Source organism: Planococcus citri, chromosome 3 (assembly GCF_950023065.1).
Source record: "Planococcus citri chromosome 3, ihPlaCitr1.1, whole genome shotgun sequence".
NCBI lineage: Eukaryota > Metazoa > Arthropoda > Insecta > Hemiptera > Pseudococcidae > Planococcus > Planococcus citri.
The window spans coordinates 69,915,812-69,933,987 of record NC_088679.1 but is presented as its reverse complement, the minus strand read 5'-3'; the positions used below and the strand labels follow the sequence as shown (position 1 = coordinate 69,933,987).

Sequence of the window (18,176 nt, the reverse complement as noted above, 5' to 3'; positions counted from 1 at the left end):
TTTTAAAATTTAATTAATTATTGATTAAAACAAATCAATGAAAAAATGAAATTATGTTTAATTTTCTCGTCTAGTTTTCAAGAACATGTGAATTTAATATTGAGTAAGACTTTTGGTTCAGTCAACTTTGTGGCATGATTTGTTTTTGGAGGGTGGGGAGAGGTTGAAAGATTTTTCAAATCTTTTCAAGAGTCAAGAAAAGAGGAATCGCGTTTTTTAAATCAAAGACAGATGTTTAATATTATTTTTGATTAAGGATTTCTTTCCTACTTCCTTCCTCCTTTTCTGCCCCTCCTCTTAAAAAAAAAAAAAAAAAAAAAAAAAAAAAAAAAAACGTAAGTAAATCAAATTCTTAATAAAATTTTTGAACAAAGATTTGATTTGCAATCGAGAATATCTTTTCATCCCTCCCCCTCTACTCACCATCAGTAAGTCCTCGAATAAAAACAATTCATAAAACAGCACTCTTGTCAACTTCCAAGTTCATTTCTCAGATCTCATCTCTTCACATCACATCACAATAATAATGCTTTTAAGTACCTATCCATCTCTGACGACGACGTACGTTTATTCAAAACTTTCTGTTTCGATGAACGCGATGGCGATGAGGCCATTAACCAAGCTAATGGATCATTTAAGTCGAGTAAAGAACAAAAAAAAAAAAAACGAAACACGAAATGAAAAAAAATCGCTAGTTCGAACATTGTTTCTATAAGGTACGTAAGTAGACAATTTGCCCACCAAACTCTTTACATGTTCACGGTCATTGAGTTCGGTCTTGGTACATATTTAAAAGGTGCAACTGCTGTAATGCCATTTCGTTGTTGATAATTACTACTTAGGCGATTATAATTTGCAAAATTTATTCGCTCGTAGAGTCGTACTCGTACACATTGTGTACTATGGTATAGTATTTTGGCGTACTTTATGTTTACTTTTGTCAATTGCTTGTTCTTTGTCTGCTTCGATTATATTATGGAACTGCCTCGCGGTAAAAAAAATTATTATTTTGTCATTGTGTAGTAATCATTCGTCGTACTTATTCGTACCTGGACGAAAATAAACAAAAATTCATAATTATTTCAAGTACATACCTGTTTACACGAGTATCTAAATCGTCGTTTTAATGGGTATGATTTTTTTCCAATTTTTTATTTCGTGTGTTTTTTTTTAAAAAAAATAGGTAGTAGTCAAGTTGCAATATTATCTACCTATAGAAACTTTTGGAAGACGAAAAATATTCATCGAGTCATGACCTACTCATTTGTTTTTGCCATATTTGATATTTGTTTACTCATTTTTTTTCATTTATTACTCCGTGTGTCTATTTTCTATCGTTTCGTTATGTGTTGTGTTATAAGTAGTAGAAGAAGATTAATGCGGTATTTTTTCGTAAAAATAATCAGGTATTTCGTATACCTACCTCTCTGTAGGTAGATCTATAGTGAAATATTATTTATAATATTTATCATCGGACCATTATTTATTACGAATAAGCATTTATTTTTCTCATATATACTCTTACGATGACTCGTTTAATTTAGCGAATAAAGTACATTGTAAACAAAGTAAATTATCGTATAAGTAGAACTAGAAAATTTCTCAATCATTTCGATTTTCACTTTGAGAGGAAAAAAAACTCGATAGGATATTTTTATAGCGTATTAAATTGATCATTCCTGTAATTGAATTACGAGAAGAAAAAAATTAATTGCGTAGGTCTAGTTACTTTCAAATGTACCGAAGTGGATATGTCTCGTAAAAGGTATCGAATAACGAAATTGCACATTTGAAAATAATCATCGCTGGGATACCTTCGATTGAAATCTAATATACATTAGCTAGTTATTTCTATTAGTTAATTTATCGGTACTTGAAAAAGATAAATGAGCAAAATTACTCGTTGAAAACAAGCAGCTCGAATAAATTAACATTCCTTTTTATTGTAAGTTTTTTTTTTTTTTTGTAAAAGGCGTAAAAACGTTAATCAAAATCTTCTAACGATAGAATAGAATGTAATTTTTTTTCTAGCGAATCTCTGTATCGTAATTTAAATTATTATTCTATTTTGTATCTTTCTATACGAGGAAGATTGTGTATGTGAATGTGAATGTTACTTAAATAGCTATTCGCTGTATTACCCTTCGAGAATTAGTGTAGTGGTAAAAAATGGTACAATTTTTGAATCAAATCGAATAGATTGAATTTTTCCGAAGGATTTGTTTCAAAGAATTAAATTCACGAGTATATTTTACCACTAAAGAGTCGCAGGATCTTCAAAAATATCGACTACCTCAACTTAACGTGACGTTTTGTAATTGGTGAAATTGAATAAATAAAAAAAATATTATTTATTTAAATACGAACTCATTTAAATATTTTTCCATCGGTTCTGGTCTCTTGGGTACTTGATATTATTGAGGATCCTGTACCTGTTTGAGTAATTCGAGGGTGAAATGAATACCTATACGGTGAAGTAACCTACAGTGGGCCTTATAGTTTTGTTAATTAACTTGTTGATATTTTTATTTCTTAATCCTAGTCACCAATTCGTTGCAAGAAGAATTGATGAATTGTGTATTATAATTTGATGTATAGTTTTTAATTTGATTGTTCCGTCATCGTCGTTTATTTCGTGTTTATTTCTTTTTTTCTCCTTCTTTATTTCCAATTATTGTATTGTGTATTGTTGTTGTGCCAGTGAAAAACAAATCAAACTATTCGAATGTATAATAATATAATATTTTTAACGTGTACGATTGTATTGTTTTGTATAAAGTATTACATGTGCTGAAATAAGCATTACCTTTATTTCTTGTAGATTTTTTTTCCTTTTTTTTTTTTTCAAAAACAAAATAAATGTTTGTGATATTCTTACTTTCTGTGTATATGTTTTATTGCGTTTGGAAAAATGTGACCTATGTGGGTCATTGCGAAGAGGTATGAAGACGAATTCGCTCTCGTTTGGTTGGTATTTGTGTCGTTGTTCAGATTGGAACATGTGCTTAGTGATGAGTGGAGAAGGAGGGGTAATATGTGTAATTGGATTGAATTTTTGTACGTATTTTCATCTTTTTTTTGTTTAGGTGTCCGGGTGAATTGATTCGGAATATGGTTTTAAAATGAGAGAGTTGTATTGGAATAATCGAAATTTGAGTTTTTTTTAAAGGCTCGTTTTTTCAGCTTCGTACTGAAGATGTTCAAATTTCAAAAACATATATATATTTTGGTGCCCGAACATCCAAGTTTATTATCGAATTTACCTCTCGTTGAATTGAAATACAAAAATGACTCAAATTCGCAATCAGAGGTCCTGAATTAGCACGAAACCTCATTAAAATAAAATGTAATTGATATGTGATAATAACATCAAAATCGTAATCATTGACCTCAAATTAATAAATATTCACTGATTTTGAAATTAATCGAGAAGATAATTTGGAATGAGAAATTAACATTACCCCTGCCAAAAATCACGATAGGCAACTCTTTTGACCGTGACTAAAAAAGGCTGGAGTTTTTAACACGCGCGTCTAGAGTCTGAAGGGCTACGAAACGTTCCCGCCAATCACAGCGCAGAGGGGCGGTTCTATGGACTTGCAAATTTTTTCAGTTTTTATTTTTCGTTGAAAATACGATATAATAAAGAGCTTTTTCGATTTTACTAATTAAAACAGAAAATTAAACGACTTTTTTCTTCAAATTGGTTGGTAATCTAATCTTTAACCTACGTACGACAGTACTGTAACTTTACATTTACAACTTTACTGAATGAATACCAAATAGGAAAAGTCATTCTTGTTTTCATTTCAAATCCATCATAATTTATGATAATTACATCAATAAAAGCAATAGAGATCGATAACTTCAAAAAGAAATACTTTGCAGTTGGAGCCAGTGAAAATGAATGTACAGATACATACAGATAGCTAGCTGCATAACTAGCGTGAGCCTACGTACTTATCTCTAGACTCTATCTATTATTAGATACCAGATTTTACTCATTGATTTTCATTTTTCTCCGCTGAAATGTCAAGTATTGAATTTACTGATGAGATCTTATTACTTTGTAAAAATAGTAAAAATACATGAGTGTGTGATAACTGATAGTTCTTTCTTATCAGATTACTTCATTCTTGCCAGGGAATGCCGGTGCTGAATGATAAAGTTAATCTGAATAGCTACCTAGGACTTGTACGTACTTTATTTCTGCATTGCGACAGTGTTTTATTTAAAATAATATGCAAAACGTCCATTTATACCTAAATTACATTGTTTAATGTTTTTTCAATATTGTGAGAATGAATACAACACTTGAACGTCAGTGATAACGGTGATAAACATAACGCTGCGCTGTGATTGGCGGGAACGTTTCGTAGCCCGTCAGACTCTAGACGCGCGTTTTTTACGCGACACGCAGCGCCATCTATCGAAGTGAAACGAAAACTTTGTTCTGCATTTAAAAATCGAGGTTGAAAATTTGACGAAATACACTCTAGATATGCGCGTGGCGCCATCTTTCCGAATATTTCGGAACTACATTAGAGAGAACACTGAAAAACACGTTTCTATTGCACTTTCTCGGCGTAGTTCCGGAATATTCGGAAAGATAGCGCCACGCGCATATCTGGAGTGGATTTCGCCAAACTTCCAACCTCGATTTTTTAAAAACAGAAAGAAGTTTCTATTTTATTTCGATAGGTGGCGTTGTGTGTCCGTTGAAGGATTTCGTTGGGATTTTTTTTCATTACATACCCATCCAAATTTTACTCATTTTCACGTTTTAGAACAGTAAACGAAAAATTAATTAAGTAATAATGCGCTTGAATATTATCTAATTGATCGAGTAAAGTATTTACAAGCATCGAAATGATAATATAATTTTCGAATTTCCAGTACGAAACGAATCAAACAAATTGACTACTAAATTTTCAAAACATAAACATATATTTCAGTATTATGATACGATTCAGTTGCTACCTGACAACGCACATTCGCACATCTTAATACAACGTTATAGCACAACACAATTCACATTCACAACGAGGACAACTTGAGAAATAAAATTACCTCAAATAAAATGCATAGATATAGAAAATGAAAAATCGCACTTCCAAAAACTAAATACATAAATTACAAAAACCTCAAAATATGCGCTGTAATCATAATCGTTAAAACACGTTAATCATTGAAATCTGAAGAAATTAAATGTTGATTTCTTGATATTATGTAACCTACCATACGCGATCAGGTGTCGTGATTAAATTTACGTTTTCCTGTAAAAAAAAAAAAAAAAAAATACGAGTAGGTATAGAGAGAGAAATTTTCAAATTAAGCATCGGAACAATATACAAATGCATACCTAGACTGATGAGCACATCTTTTGCTTTCATAATGGTATGCCAATACATGGTTGCAATGTCTTTGTCTCCTTCGTATTTATCAGGATGATACTTGCGACCAACGATCCTGTAAAATTCAGTAAAAATTAATCATCAAATATGGGTGAGTGAAATAGGGTTCAAAAAATGGAAAAATCGTCACCACATGGTTTACCTGCACGCATTTTCGATTTCATCTCGCGAGGCATGTTTTTTCACGTTCAGTATTTTCCAGTACGTATCGTTCTCTACGCTAGGGTTGGCAGCTATCGATATTATAGCATCGAATACGTTTTGTAATTCTACTTGCTTGCGTTCGTAAAGCTCCGGATCAGCTGAATGAGTAGAACTCAACCAGACAATAGTTTCTTCGGATTTTTTCAAAATCATATCTTTATCGGATTTACTGATCTCATTTTTCAACTTTCCATCTTCCAATGTGCTCTTCACGTTGATACAGTACGATTCTAAAGAGTTCTTGGCGGCTAAAGCAGCTTTTCGTGTTTTTTCTCCGTTTCGTAATTTTTCAGCATCTTCCATTATGCGCTCAATTTCATCCTCACTGAGACGAGCTCTATCATGTTTAATAGTAAGTTGGTTCGTGCTACCATTCGATTCGACAACAGCGGTGACCTTCAAAATACCATTGACATCGATTTCGAAGGTTTCAGTTACCCTTTGCACACCTTTAGGAGCAGGAGGGATACCGTTAATCATGAACTTGCCAAGGAAATGATTATCCTTCACAGTAGCATATTCGCCTTCGTAAACTTCGATCGATATTCCGGTTTGATTATCCTTCACTGTGCAAAAAGTATCACTTCCTTTTGCTGGAATAGGAGTGTTACGTTTTATTATGGTTGCCATTTCACGGAGTCCTTTTCCATAAGCTACACCTAATGATAACGGTATAACGTCGAATAACACCACATCTTCCACAACCTTCGATTTGTCTCCATTCAATATGGCAGCTTGTACGGCAGCTCCATAAGCTACCGCTTCGTCTGGGTTGACCGATTTGTTCAATTCTTTTCCATCGAAGAAATCTTGCAACATTTTTTGAATTTTCGGTATGCGGCTAGAGCCACCTACCAAAACGACCTGATGAATTTTCGATTTGTGGAATTCAGCATCTTCAATTGTTTTTTCTACCAATTCCATTGCTCTTCGGAAGAAGTCCGCGTTTAATTCTTCAAATCGAGCACGAGTGATCGACGTGTAAAAATCAATACCATCGTAAAGAGCTTCGATCTCAATATTGGCTACAGTCGTTGATGATAGCGTTCTTTTTGCTCGTTCACAGGCATTGAGTAAACGACGTAGGGCTTTCTTGTTCTCAGTGAGGTCTTTTTTGTGTTTACTTTGGAATTCATGAACGAAATGATCGACCATTTTGCTGTCGAAATCTTCGCCGCCCAAATGAGTATCACCGGCGGTTGAAATAACTTCGAATACGCCGTCATGGATGGTTAAAATAGAAACATCGAACGTACCTCCACCAAGATCGAATATCAATACATTACACGCGTTGGAATCCTGCAGAAATTGAATCGCATTAATCCATCGATCATCAGTATAAGAGAAATTCACTAAAAATGATTTTGATTCATACTTTCTTATCCAACCCGTAAGCGATGGCGGCAGCAGTGGGTTCGTTAATAATACGTAATACTTTCAACCCGGCGATTTTAGCGGCATCTATTGTAGCTGCTCTTTGAGAATCGTTGAAATAAGCTGGCACGGTGATAACAGCATTTTTCACTGTTTTACCTAGGTAAGCTTCGGCGGTCTCTTTCATTTTTCTCAAAACCATTGAGGATATCTTCAACAAAAACAAAAAATCGGTTAGCAAAGACGTACGTATGTGTATAAGTAAAGTAGGAGCAAGATTAACAGCACATAGCAGTTAAGCAATGCAGTTGATTTTAAATTCTCATCGACACTTACTTCCTCAGGAAAATACGTCTTATAAGTTCCTTCAACTTCAACTTTGATTTTCGGTCTGTTGTTATCATCGACTACCTGGTAAGGCCAACGCTGCATATCGGACTGAACTGTAATATCGTCGAATTCTCGACCCATCAATCTCTTAACGTCTGTTTACAGCAGTGAAAAAAAATGAAAATTGGAGTTTAGAAAAATACGACTTTTTTATGTGTTATTCGTGAAAACTGAAAATTCGTAGCTTACCATAAATAGTGTTATTAACATTCCTCGCTGCTTGATTTTTGGCGGCTTCTCCGATCAAAATTTCTTCATTACAAAACGCCACACAACTGGGTGTTGTTCTATTACCTTGATCGTTAGCGATAATTTCAACCTTTCCGTACTGGAAAACACCAACACAAGAATACGTTGTGCCCAAGTCTATTCCGATTGCTGGAGCATCCATCTCGCTAGGTATGGTATCCAAGTCCTAGAAATTGCGAACACCGGAACACGTTGACTGAATCAGCTTGATTAAGTATCTATTGTAAACGTAAAGTGTTCATGCCACCTAAATGAATACGAGTTATTACAAATGGCAAATTGAAAAACATTTTATCTGATTACCCACCAAACTTCGTTTGTAAAATCCTCAAATTCGTGCGCTAGAACTGCATGAAGTTGCACATTACGATAAAATGGTACATCAAACCTAATTAAAATGCGTATTAACTAATCATTTGTACAAATCTATGACTTGAAAATTGTATAATTCCAACACTCCGACACCATGGTTTCAAGAACAATCGATGTTAGTTAACAAAACATGATTCTCGTGTTCTCCGTACTCTCTGTTACTGACTTACTGATAAGCGATGATACCGTTAGTCCTTTTTACTCTAAGTGATAAGAGATTTGAAAGTTGAAACATCTAAAAAGCAAACTGAGCATTTTTTCAACGGTCAAAACTATTGATAATTTTTATTTTATTTTACCAAAACCCCGTAACCCATTCAATTCATTTCGGTTATTTTTTTTTTCAGAAAAAATTTCATTAACCTTATTTTGGCGCGAAATTAGTTGAAATTGAAAATAATTAAAAAATTTCGTGCGCTCTTAATATACTTTCAGGGTTGTCGTTTACGACGCCAAATGATGAATAGAGAAATCATTTTTGTGGGGTCAAAAGTTCAAAACCCTCGAAGCCTCAAATTCATTCTATTCATCTATTGCCAAATGAAAAGGGGTTCATTTCAAAAATCAAAATTTAAAACATCTAAAATAAGTTTTTCAATTTCTTATCACCGAATATATGTAGTACCTCTACCTACCTATTGAATTTTGGAGGGATACAAAAATAGGAAATTGTAGTGCAAGTCCCCATCCCAATTCATTCGTAAATTTATCTTAAAATACGAATAAATAACGTAAATGAAAAATATTTTTCATCGCAGCCCCCAATATCCAAAACCGTTTATTAGTGGTATCAAAAAAAGAATACAGATCATTCAACTTTTTCAATCAAATTTCGAAAAAACGATCACGCGTATTCAAAGTAACTCAATATCCACTTACCTTTCTGCCATCAATAGATCTACACGATCTATGAATCTTCATAATTACTTATGCTGTCAAAAAAACATTATACAATTACAATATAAACATGACATGAAAAATAGGTAGAATTTCTATCACATTAGAATGATTTAAAATTTTGCAATTTCGATAGGTGTATCCTTCGTTTTTTAATTATAATTTTAAAAATGTATACTTTATCCTACTAGTAGAATAAAACACTACTTTATTCACTCTCGCTAGTCGCTCGAGTGATCAAATGCGCGTTTTCTTTCCACGTTTGGATAAAATATGTTATTCAACTAGTGAAATAAAGTGATTTTCGACGATTTTTAATTACTTCCCTCGCTCTGCTCGGGAAATAAACCTCAAAAATCGTCAAAAATCACTTTATTTTACTAGTAGGATAAAATACCATTACTCGATTATTTTAAAATGAATCAATGAATTTTTGAATTATTTCGGTAAAATTTTGCAAGAGACGTTGGAGTTTACTGAAAAATATTTTTTATCGTAACCTCAAATATCCATACCTCACCGTTATTATTATCAAAAAAGGAACACTGATCATTTAACTTTTTCAATAAAATTTCGAAAGAACGAACACGCGTATTCAAAGTAACTCAATATCCACTTACCTTTTCACCATCGATAGATCTACAAGATCTATATATCTTCATAATTATGCTATAAAAAAAATATTAGTACCTACATACATAAATAACATTATGCAATTACAATGAACATGACATGAAAAGTAATGAGTGCAATCACAAATACATCGGTAATTGAAATAAATAGGTATGTACAATAATTACCAACCTAAGCTACTGCTTAAATTTACACAAAAGTATCCGGATACTCTTACAATTTAAGATACTATATAAATTACATACAGGTTTACACACATGATGGCACACAGTGGGACAGATTCATTTTTTAGGGTATCAAAAATCGAAAAAATGAAGTCGTCAGAATTGAATGAAAAGTATGGTAAAATATTACCCATAGTACCACTACTAAATATACAAATAATCAGAGATAGAGACAAAATCGTTTTTGCTATAGCGACGCGATAAGATGTCACCATGCGCATGGCTCATACACTGGTTGCTTGTAGGTGTTTTTTCAATGTGAGATCTCGCGTGTTAATTCCAATCAATTTTGGTGTTCCAATACATCATTTGAAAGGTAATTGTGTCCTCTTTTCATAAATGAAATTGTTTTTCAATTTTTCATTCGTTGAATTTTCCGAAAATGATAAAAAAGATAGTCAATTTTTTTACATTACCTAACATAATTTAGCAGCTTTGAACTTTTCCATGCCAAACCATGCCAAATTGAGTACATTTGCAATAAGTCCCTTATAGTATGAGGTTTCATGGTAGATGAATACTTTTTCCCGAAACGTCCCGATTCTCCCATAATTGGACTTTGAAAAATCACAGATTTTCAACAAAATTACTAAAAATTCCATTTTTTATGCCAAATTTGCCCGGTTGCACCCCCCATCGTGGGGTCCCGTTAGGTTTCATACCAAAATAACGTCAAAAAAGAATTCTGGAACCCAAAAAACGTACATATTGATACCCCACTCAACTTTTTCAAAAATTTGCCCATTTGCACCCCCCCCCCCCGGGGCCCCATTTGGGTTTCGAACCAAAATAACCTCAAAAATGAATTCTAGGGCCCAAAAAACATACATATCGATATCCCACTCGACTTTTTCGAAAATTTACCCCTTTTCACCCCCCTGCTGGGGCCCCATTTGGGGTTCAAACCAAAATAACGTCAAAAATGAATTCAGCGCCTCAAAATACCTCTGTAGCGAAACGATTGACGTCAAAATTCGCATTCATTTCTGAAATATGATTTTTGATACCCTAAAAAATGAATCTGTCCCACTGTGATGGCACACAGAATTATTTGGGAATGACAAAATGAATTTGTTCTACAAAATACATTTCCAAAATTGCCTCACAATATCATCATTTTTACAAAATGAACATCATTATACAATATTTGATACATATCTAGAGTTAGAGCATACGATCACATTTCACAAAAGAAATCTACTTTGTAAGAATATGATGTCCGATAATAAGCAATGTACGTAGCTGGTGAATATTTTTGTGTCATTTTGAATTCACAATAAATGTACTGAATATATATCTCAATTTTCAGAACTTACCACTCATCCTGGAAGTCTAATCAGATATCTTTGTTATGACCTGATACTACACATCAAATTTATATTTCGAGATGAACGAAAAGACTCGACTAAGTTTTTTGAGTATGAGTTTTCTAATCTGTGGAAATTAATATTTAATTAATAAAAGCAGACATTAATCAGTAAGATGTGAAAAAATGAAAAATGACAAATAGGCACACATATTTACCTTGAATGAGTGGGCTGAGAATAGCATGTAAATCTCGACAATAGATAGGTAGATAAGTAGTAAGTACGTAAGTACCTAAAACAAAAACAGAACAGGCATTAGAAGACAGAAGAAAAAACTACCAACTCCATAGATCATAGATGAGTACATTACGTAAATGTACGTATTTAATAAATTAATTAAAGTAGGTACAGGGAATTTAAAGTCTAGAAAAAGAATGCAGACTATTTTTCAATCTTTTTCACAAAAATCATTCCCCTTTATTTTCAAGTTCATCATTTCATTGATTTTTAACTTTTGAAAACTTTCACTTGAAAATTTAGAAAAAAATTCTGTTGACTATTTGACATTATCAGATTTTTAAAAAAACTTGGAAGAAAATTGATTAATATTTGGAAACTTGGAAAAAAACCTGTTGATTTTCTGACATTATGATTTATGTTACACTTTTAAAAACTTGGAAATCAGATCTTGATGTACAAAACAATTTCTATAAAATATTGAGAAAAAAAAAACACTCACCGACACGCGACGATGATGGTCATCTTGTAAGTCGTAATTCTATGAAATGAGCAGGTAGGTGGCCAAATTATCAAATTTCACAGCTTTCTAATAATTACTCATGTTGAATTCATAAGTGCAGATCTCAGAGTCGAAACGAAGTTTTGTATTGATGGAACTTGCTACGATGCGAACCTATAAAAAAGAAAATGTTTTATTCAGGCAAGTACATACATATACGTACTTTATTCACATACTGAAATATTGATAATGTAGGTACAACCTATATTTTAAGCTCATATTTACAAGAATAAGAGCATCGTTTACCTTGATCAGTATCTTGAGATTTTCGATAGCACAATAGGTGATACACATTTGAAATTTTCAGCAGTCTAATAATAATCAGGAATTCAGCAAAAGGACGTCGTCAGTAGTTGGGAAACAGAACCTATAATAATTTATGATACATTACTTTAAAATATTTTTCATTCTAATTATGACTTTCCTATCTTTTTCTAAATAATAATAAGCTCTTAAAAAGTGATGACCATTTTATTAAAATAAATTAATTACTTAATTTAAGGGATTTTTTTGCTGCCAAAAGATCAGAAGTCAAGAGAGAAAAAAACATAACAATAACAAATGGAAACCAATTCTCAACTCCATACTTTTCCATTACCTTTTTTACCCCCAGGTTCATCAGTTGATCGATTTCGTGAACCTGTTTCAATTTTTGAGTACCAGCGCAAAATTTTATTGAGCCCAAAATTTGAAGATACAAATTTGATGTAATTAATCTACTTAATTATATTAGCCTAATGAGCCATCGAGGCTGTGGTGCACAGGAACACAACCCCCCGAGCAGCAATGACAACAAAATATCATACCCAGAGTTCAACATGTCACCGCAAGCAAACGCAACAAAGCATTGCAGCAACGAGAGCCCACTCTGCCGTCCAACCATCAGGAAAATATTAACCATCATCAGGAAAATTTTAACCCATCATAGGAAAATTTTAACCCTCAGGAAAATCTTTTCCCAACTGCGACAGGGAGCCTGGAGACCCGAAAGACCCTCGCCACCACAAATTTCCACCACGCCCGCCAACAATGGCACATCTCCCTCCACGTAATCTTGGCTGAAATCACCACCAGGAAGCGTGTAACCGGCACCACAGACTCAATTTCCATTTTTATCACACTGACCTGTATTGACTTGACTGAGCAGACCGAGACTGGGCTGACCTTACGGGTGGGTGGACAAGTAAGTCGGCAACTGAGCGTATATACAGAGAATCACCAGTCGATGGAGACTGAGCAACCGGACTGACTAACACCAGAAACTTTGGATTTGTGAGACTCGAGACTCGTGAAGGGGCTCTCAGAGGAGCTCATTGCAGAAATGAAAATAAAAAACTAGCCAGACAAAAAACCACTATAAAGTCTTGATGAACATGTGTTCAAAGTGATTTTTGAGTAGTTCGTGTTACTCCCAGAACAAGTTTTGGAATGAGCTCCTCATTGTGAAACTCGTACTCGTGAGACTCGGACTCAATTTTAATAAATCTCTTCATCTCTGGTGCAGCGAGACAAGGACGACAGACCCTCCGCTGCACAGACATGTCCATGCAGCAGATCCGACCAGAAAATCCTCAACACTGCAGCCCCGAATGCAGAGAGTCGAGAGAACACCCTAGGAAAGCTTACAGACCCGGTCAGACTCAGACAGACATACAGGTTGTCTTTTTGACATTATGCCAGATTTTGTAAAAACTCGAAAGAAAATCTATCAAAAGATACTAACTTTTGAAAACAGGAAAAAATTTTCTGGACTTCCTGACATAATGTCAGATTTTAAAACAACTTAGAAAGAAAATCAATCAATTTAGTGAAAGAACCTGTTGACTTATTGCCATGATATATGTACTATCAAACTTCCAAAAATGGCACCAATTTTTCGCAAGCTCACTTCATCAGAAATCTTCAAACTTCTACAAATTTTGAATGAAAATTATAAAATTCAATTCCCCTCCAATAATTCTAAAATACTGCCTGGGCACTGAAATTTTCTTGAAAAGTATTTTGCCTCATAAAACTCTGATCCGCCATTTAGGATATTTTGGATTTGGTGTAAAATATAAAGCAATTTTTTGTCAATGCCAATATGTGCTCTTTAAAATGTAGGAATATAAGGTATCTGCAGTTCTAGAAATTCTAGATTCACATATAAAAGGTGCCTTGATTTGAAAAGCAATGAATTCAATTTTTGAATGAAATTTATCAAAAACTTTGCATCAGTAAAAAAAATAGGTACCTACTTTTAAAAAGTCAGAACATTTGGCAAATGGTAATTTTAAAAAGTCAGAACATTTGGCAAATGGTAAAGGGTGTTAATTTTGCTTACAAATTAGGATAAGAAAGCACATATGTACTAGGTACCTTTGCAAGTCCCGAGTATAGAAATTGAAAAAAATCACTTACCAATGATCGTTGAATTGTTCTTAAAATAATTCTCGTATTTTTACCAATTATAAGCAGGTACTCCCAATAGCTTTCTAATCACTCGTAGGTACTTGGTACTTCCAAATAAATGGACTTTGCATGTTCAAGTAGACAGTATCCAATTTCGAAATAATTCTTCGTAAAGTTGGGACTCACTATCAGTATGATACAAACCTATAGCAGGGACAAACAGCGCATTATTAGTAAGTGTAAGTACTTATGCATACATTTATTTAAATGAAAGTACCTATATGTCGTTCACCTTGACCAGTAATATAGGTATTGAGATTTTCAATAGTGCACAATATATGTAATAGTTTGAATTTTCCAGGAGTCCTCATTAGTGATTCAGCTTGAGGACGTTAGTGGGTGGGAAACAGCTCCTAAAAAATAATACATATGTTGAAATATTTTTCATTTCAATTATGAACTTGGGTAGCCTACTCGTAATGGATAGATAAGTAAGTATTGCTAAATTTATCGTGTAGGTATACTTGATACTGAAACGTCTTCTTATCCCCAATCATGAGAAATAAAAAATAAAGGAAAAGAACCAAAAAAATAATAAAACGTCAGGGAAGAAGGAAGATCGAAAATTAAATGAACGCACATTTCGAGCAAAACATACTCATGCACATCATATAAAATAATTACAAGTATTTCTACACTGCAATAAATCAAGACAACTCTGGAATTTTCTTTTCCTGGAGTTCTAAGAAATAATCTACGATAATGAAATTATGACTGGAATATACCTACCTAATTTAAATAAAACATACATCTATTTGTGTTTCTTTTTACCTTGATTTCTTAAGTTGTCAATACAATATACGAAACATAGACTACGTAGCAAGAGACTCATTCTGATTACCTACATGCAAACTACTCGTATTTCAATAATATTCTGCAGAGTGTTTTCTTTCCATTAAATACGACTCGTTCATGCTGCTAGAAATCAAGCATCTGCGGCAGCGTGTGAATCAATTATCTGTCAATTAAACAAATAATACGTTAATTTCTAATTGATGATGAAATTCAATTCTACCAAAAAATATACCTACGTAAATGTAAAATATGCATAAGAAATCGGAAAGTAAAACCATATCGTCGATTTTCATACATTAAAATACAGGCAAGGAAATGCAATTACAAAGTTACAGTATTTTGTTGATCTTTGGATCAATGCAATAAAAAAGCTCACAAATCATGAAAAATAATTTAGTAAAAATAAAAGTTTATGTATTGTTTGTAAAAAAAAATCAAAAAATCATGTAAAATAAGTTGCCTATCAGGTTAGCCGTAAATAAGAATCATTTCGAAAAATAACCACTTGATCATTCTTAAAACCGAAACGTCTACTTTAGCTATCATGAAATACTTACAGAAGAAAAGAAAAGAGAAAGACTCGAAAAGAAAAAAAGTGAAAGTAACGAAGAAGATCAAAAATTGAATAGATGTACATACAATGACGAAATTATGATTGAAATACACTACATACATATAATTTGTAATGTAATAATTTCATGTTTACTCATTCTGACCAAAAACAAACTACCTACGAGTATTTCAATAATTTATACCTGTTTAAAATGCCAGTTTGAGCGAAATGAAAAACAATACGAGTAAATTCGCAAATGTAGACCAGCGTTCTTTTTTACTTCGCAGCATTTTCTTTCCGGGTAGAGGAAGACACCACCAACCAAATACTACGACGCTTTCTCTGTCAACTGAAACAAATAATAAATAGATAAGTGACTAATAATAATGAAACTCCATTAACAAGGGAAAAGTTTGAACCGAAACTCTCCGATTTGAACGAAATCAACCCAGATCGAAAGGTCACCTCCTAAGAACCCAGTAACCAAAATTTCAAACACCAAAATTCATGAAAATTTTAAAAATCCTCAACTTTTTTATGAAATATAATTTTTTTTTATCAAAATGAACCGATGTGAAGAATGCCTTCAATTCAAGTCCACACACATCAACAACTTCTGGTTTTGGGCCATTCTAACGCCTTTAGGGATTTTTTCAATTTTTTCCAAGCATTTCAAAATGGCTCTGGAGAGGCCATAAATGAACTTAACACCTATAACTTTGGTCGGTGCTCACTGTGTACCATTTTGACCAATTTGTAAATGGGCAAATTATCCAAAAATTGTTCAGAAGTCTAACTCAAAAGTCAAAATCAGTACCTATAATCCTATAATTGCAGCAAATACAAAATTTCAATTTCAATTTTCAAAAAGTTTTAACAAAATCTTTTTCAAATCCAAAAAGTACAATACACACGTGTTCAACAAATCTTACCAAAATTCCAAAATTTTGAAAAAAATCCCAAAATTGTACTAAAAAGTCATCTAAAATTCGTTCATTGGTTCAAAATCAGATTATTGTCCCAAAATCAATCGCAGGTTTCTAGCATTTCAGGCGTTCCCAAAATAGATCGAAATTACGAAAAATTGTAAAACTGGGTTATTAAGTACCAGCAGCGCAAAATTTTATTGAGCCTAAAATTTGGTAGGATGGAGGTCTTTCAGATACTAATTTGATGTAAATAATCTACTTAATATGTACATCCTAATCCACTTAATTATATGTATTAGCCAAACGAGCCATCGAGGCTGTGGTGCACAGGAACACAACCCCCCGAGCAGAAATGACAACAAATCATACCCAGAGTTCAACATGTCACCGCAAGCAAACGCAACAAAGCATTGCAGCAACGAGAGCCCACTCTGCCGTCCAACCATCAGGAAAATTTTAACCATCATCAGGAAAATTTTAACCCATCACAGGAAAATTTTAACCCTCAGGAAAATCTTTTCCCAACTGCGACAGGGAGCCTGGAGACCCGAAAGACCCTCGCCACCACAAATTTCCACCACGCCCACCAACAATGGCACATCTCCCTCCACGTAATCTCGGCTGAAATCACCACCAGGAAGCGTGTAACTGGCACCACAGACCCAATTTCCATTTTTATCACACTGACCTGTATTGACTTGACTGAGCTGACCAAGACTGGGCTGACCTTACGGGTGGGTGGACAAGTAAGTCGGCAACTGAGCGTATTATACAGAGAATCACCAGTCGATGGAGACTGAGCAACCGGACTGACTAACACCAGAAACTTTGGATTTGTGAGACTCGAGACTCATGAAGGGGCTCTCAGAGGAGCTCATTGCAGAAATGAAAATAAAAAACTAGCCAGACAAAAAACCACTATAAAGTCTTGATGAACATGCGTTCAAAGTGATTTTTTCAACTTGAGTAGTTCGTGTTACTCTCAGAAAAAGTTTTGGAATGAGCTCCTCATTGTGAAACTCGTACTCGTGAGACTCGGACTCAATTTTAATAAATCTCTTCATCTCTGGTGCAGCGAGACAAGGACGACAGACCCTCCGCTGCACAGACATGTCCGTGCAGCAGATTCGACCAGAAAATCCTCAACACTGCAGCCCCGAATGCAGAGAGTCGAGAGAACACCCTAGGAAAGCTTACAGACCCGGCAGACTCAGACAGACATACAGATTGTCTTTTTGACACTATGCCAGATTTTGTTAAACTTGAAAGAAAATGTATCATAAGATGCTGACTTTTGAAAACATGAAAAAATTTTCTGGACTTCCTGACATAATGTCAGATTTTAAAACAACTTGGAAAGAAAATCAATCAATAACAGTGTGAGGTTGACTTTTGAAAACTTTGGAAAGAACCTGTTGACTTATTGAAAATGTGAAGAAGCCATTCAAGTCATCTTCCGAAAATCGCACCAATTTTTCGCAGGCTCACTTCATCAAAAAACTTCAAACTTCTACAAATTTTGAATGAAAATTAGAAAATTCAATTCCCCCCCTTGGAATTTTAAAATACTGCCGGGTAGGTACTG

At 33.8% G+C, this 18,176-nt stretch overlaps 1 protein-coding gene and 1 long non-coding RNA gene across 4 annotated transcripts; both read right to left on the bottom strand.

Moving 5' to 3' along the window:
• Window positions 1-4,928: 4,928 nt before the first annotated feature.
• LOC135838678 (heat shock 70 kDa protein II-like) lies at window positions 4,929-8,219 on the bottom strand. 3 transcript variants are annotated; one of them, XM_065354412.1, is made up of 7 exons: window positions 7,939-8,219; window positions 7,572-7,797; window positions 7,329-7,477; window positions 6,994-7,203; window positions 5,557-6,917; window positions 5,363-5,469; window positions 4,929-5,276 (listed from the first exon to the last, which is right to left on the bottom strand). In XM_065354412.1, exons 2-7 carry the CDS (start codon window positions 7,771-7,773, stop codon window positions 5,248-5,250), a joined length of 2,058 nt encoding a protein of 685 aa, XP_065210484.1. In that variant the 5' UTR covers window positions 7,774-7,797; window positions 7,939-8,219; the 3' UTR covers window positions 4,929-5,247. The 3 variants fall into 3 exon arrangements, with proteins under 3 accessions (XP_065210484.1, XP_065210481.1, XP_065210483.1); XM_065354409.1 differs by having other exon boundaries at window positions 7,572-7,878; window positions 7,939-8,218; XM_065354411.1 differs by having other exon boundaries at window positions 7,572-7,849; window positions 7,939-8,218.
• A 2,023-nt stretch (window positions 8,220-10,242) lies between these two features.
• Window positions 10,243-16,290, bottom strand: LOC135838679 (uncharacterized). The gene is made up of 8 exons (XR_010557461.1): window positions 15,865-16,290; window positions 15,160-15,272; window positions 14,532-14,667; window positions 14,264-14,458; window positions 12,110-12,230; window positions 11,804-11,977; window positions 11,282-11,356; window positions 10,243-11,191 (listed from the first exon to the last, which is right to left on the bottom strand). It is a non-coding gene; the product is annotated as an uncharacterized LOC135838679 (long non-coding RNA).
• Window positions 16,291-18,176: the final 1,886 nt, after the last annotated feature.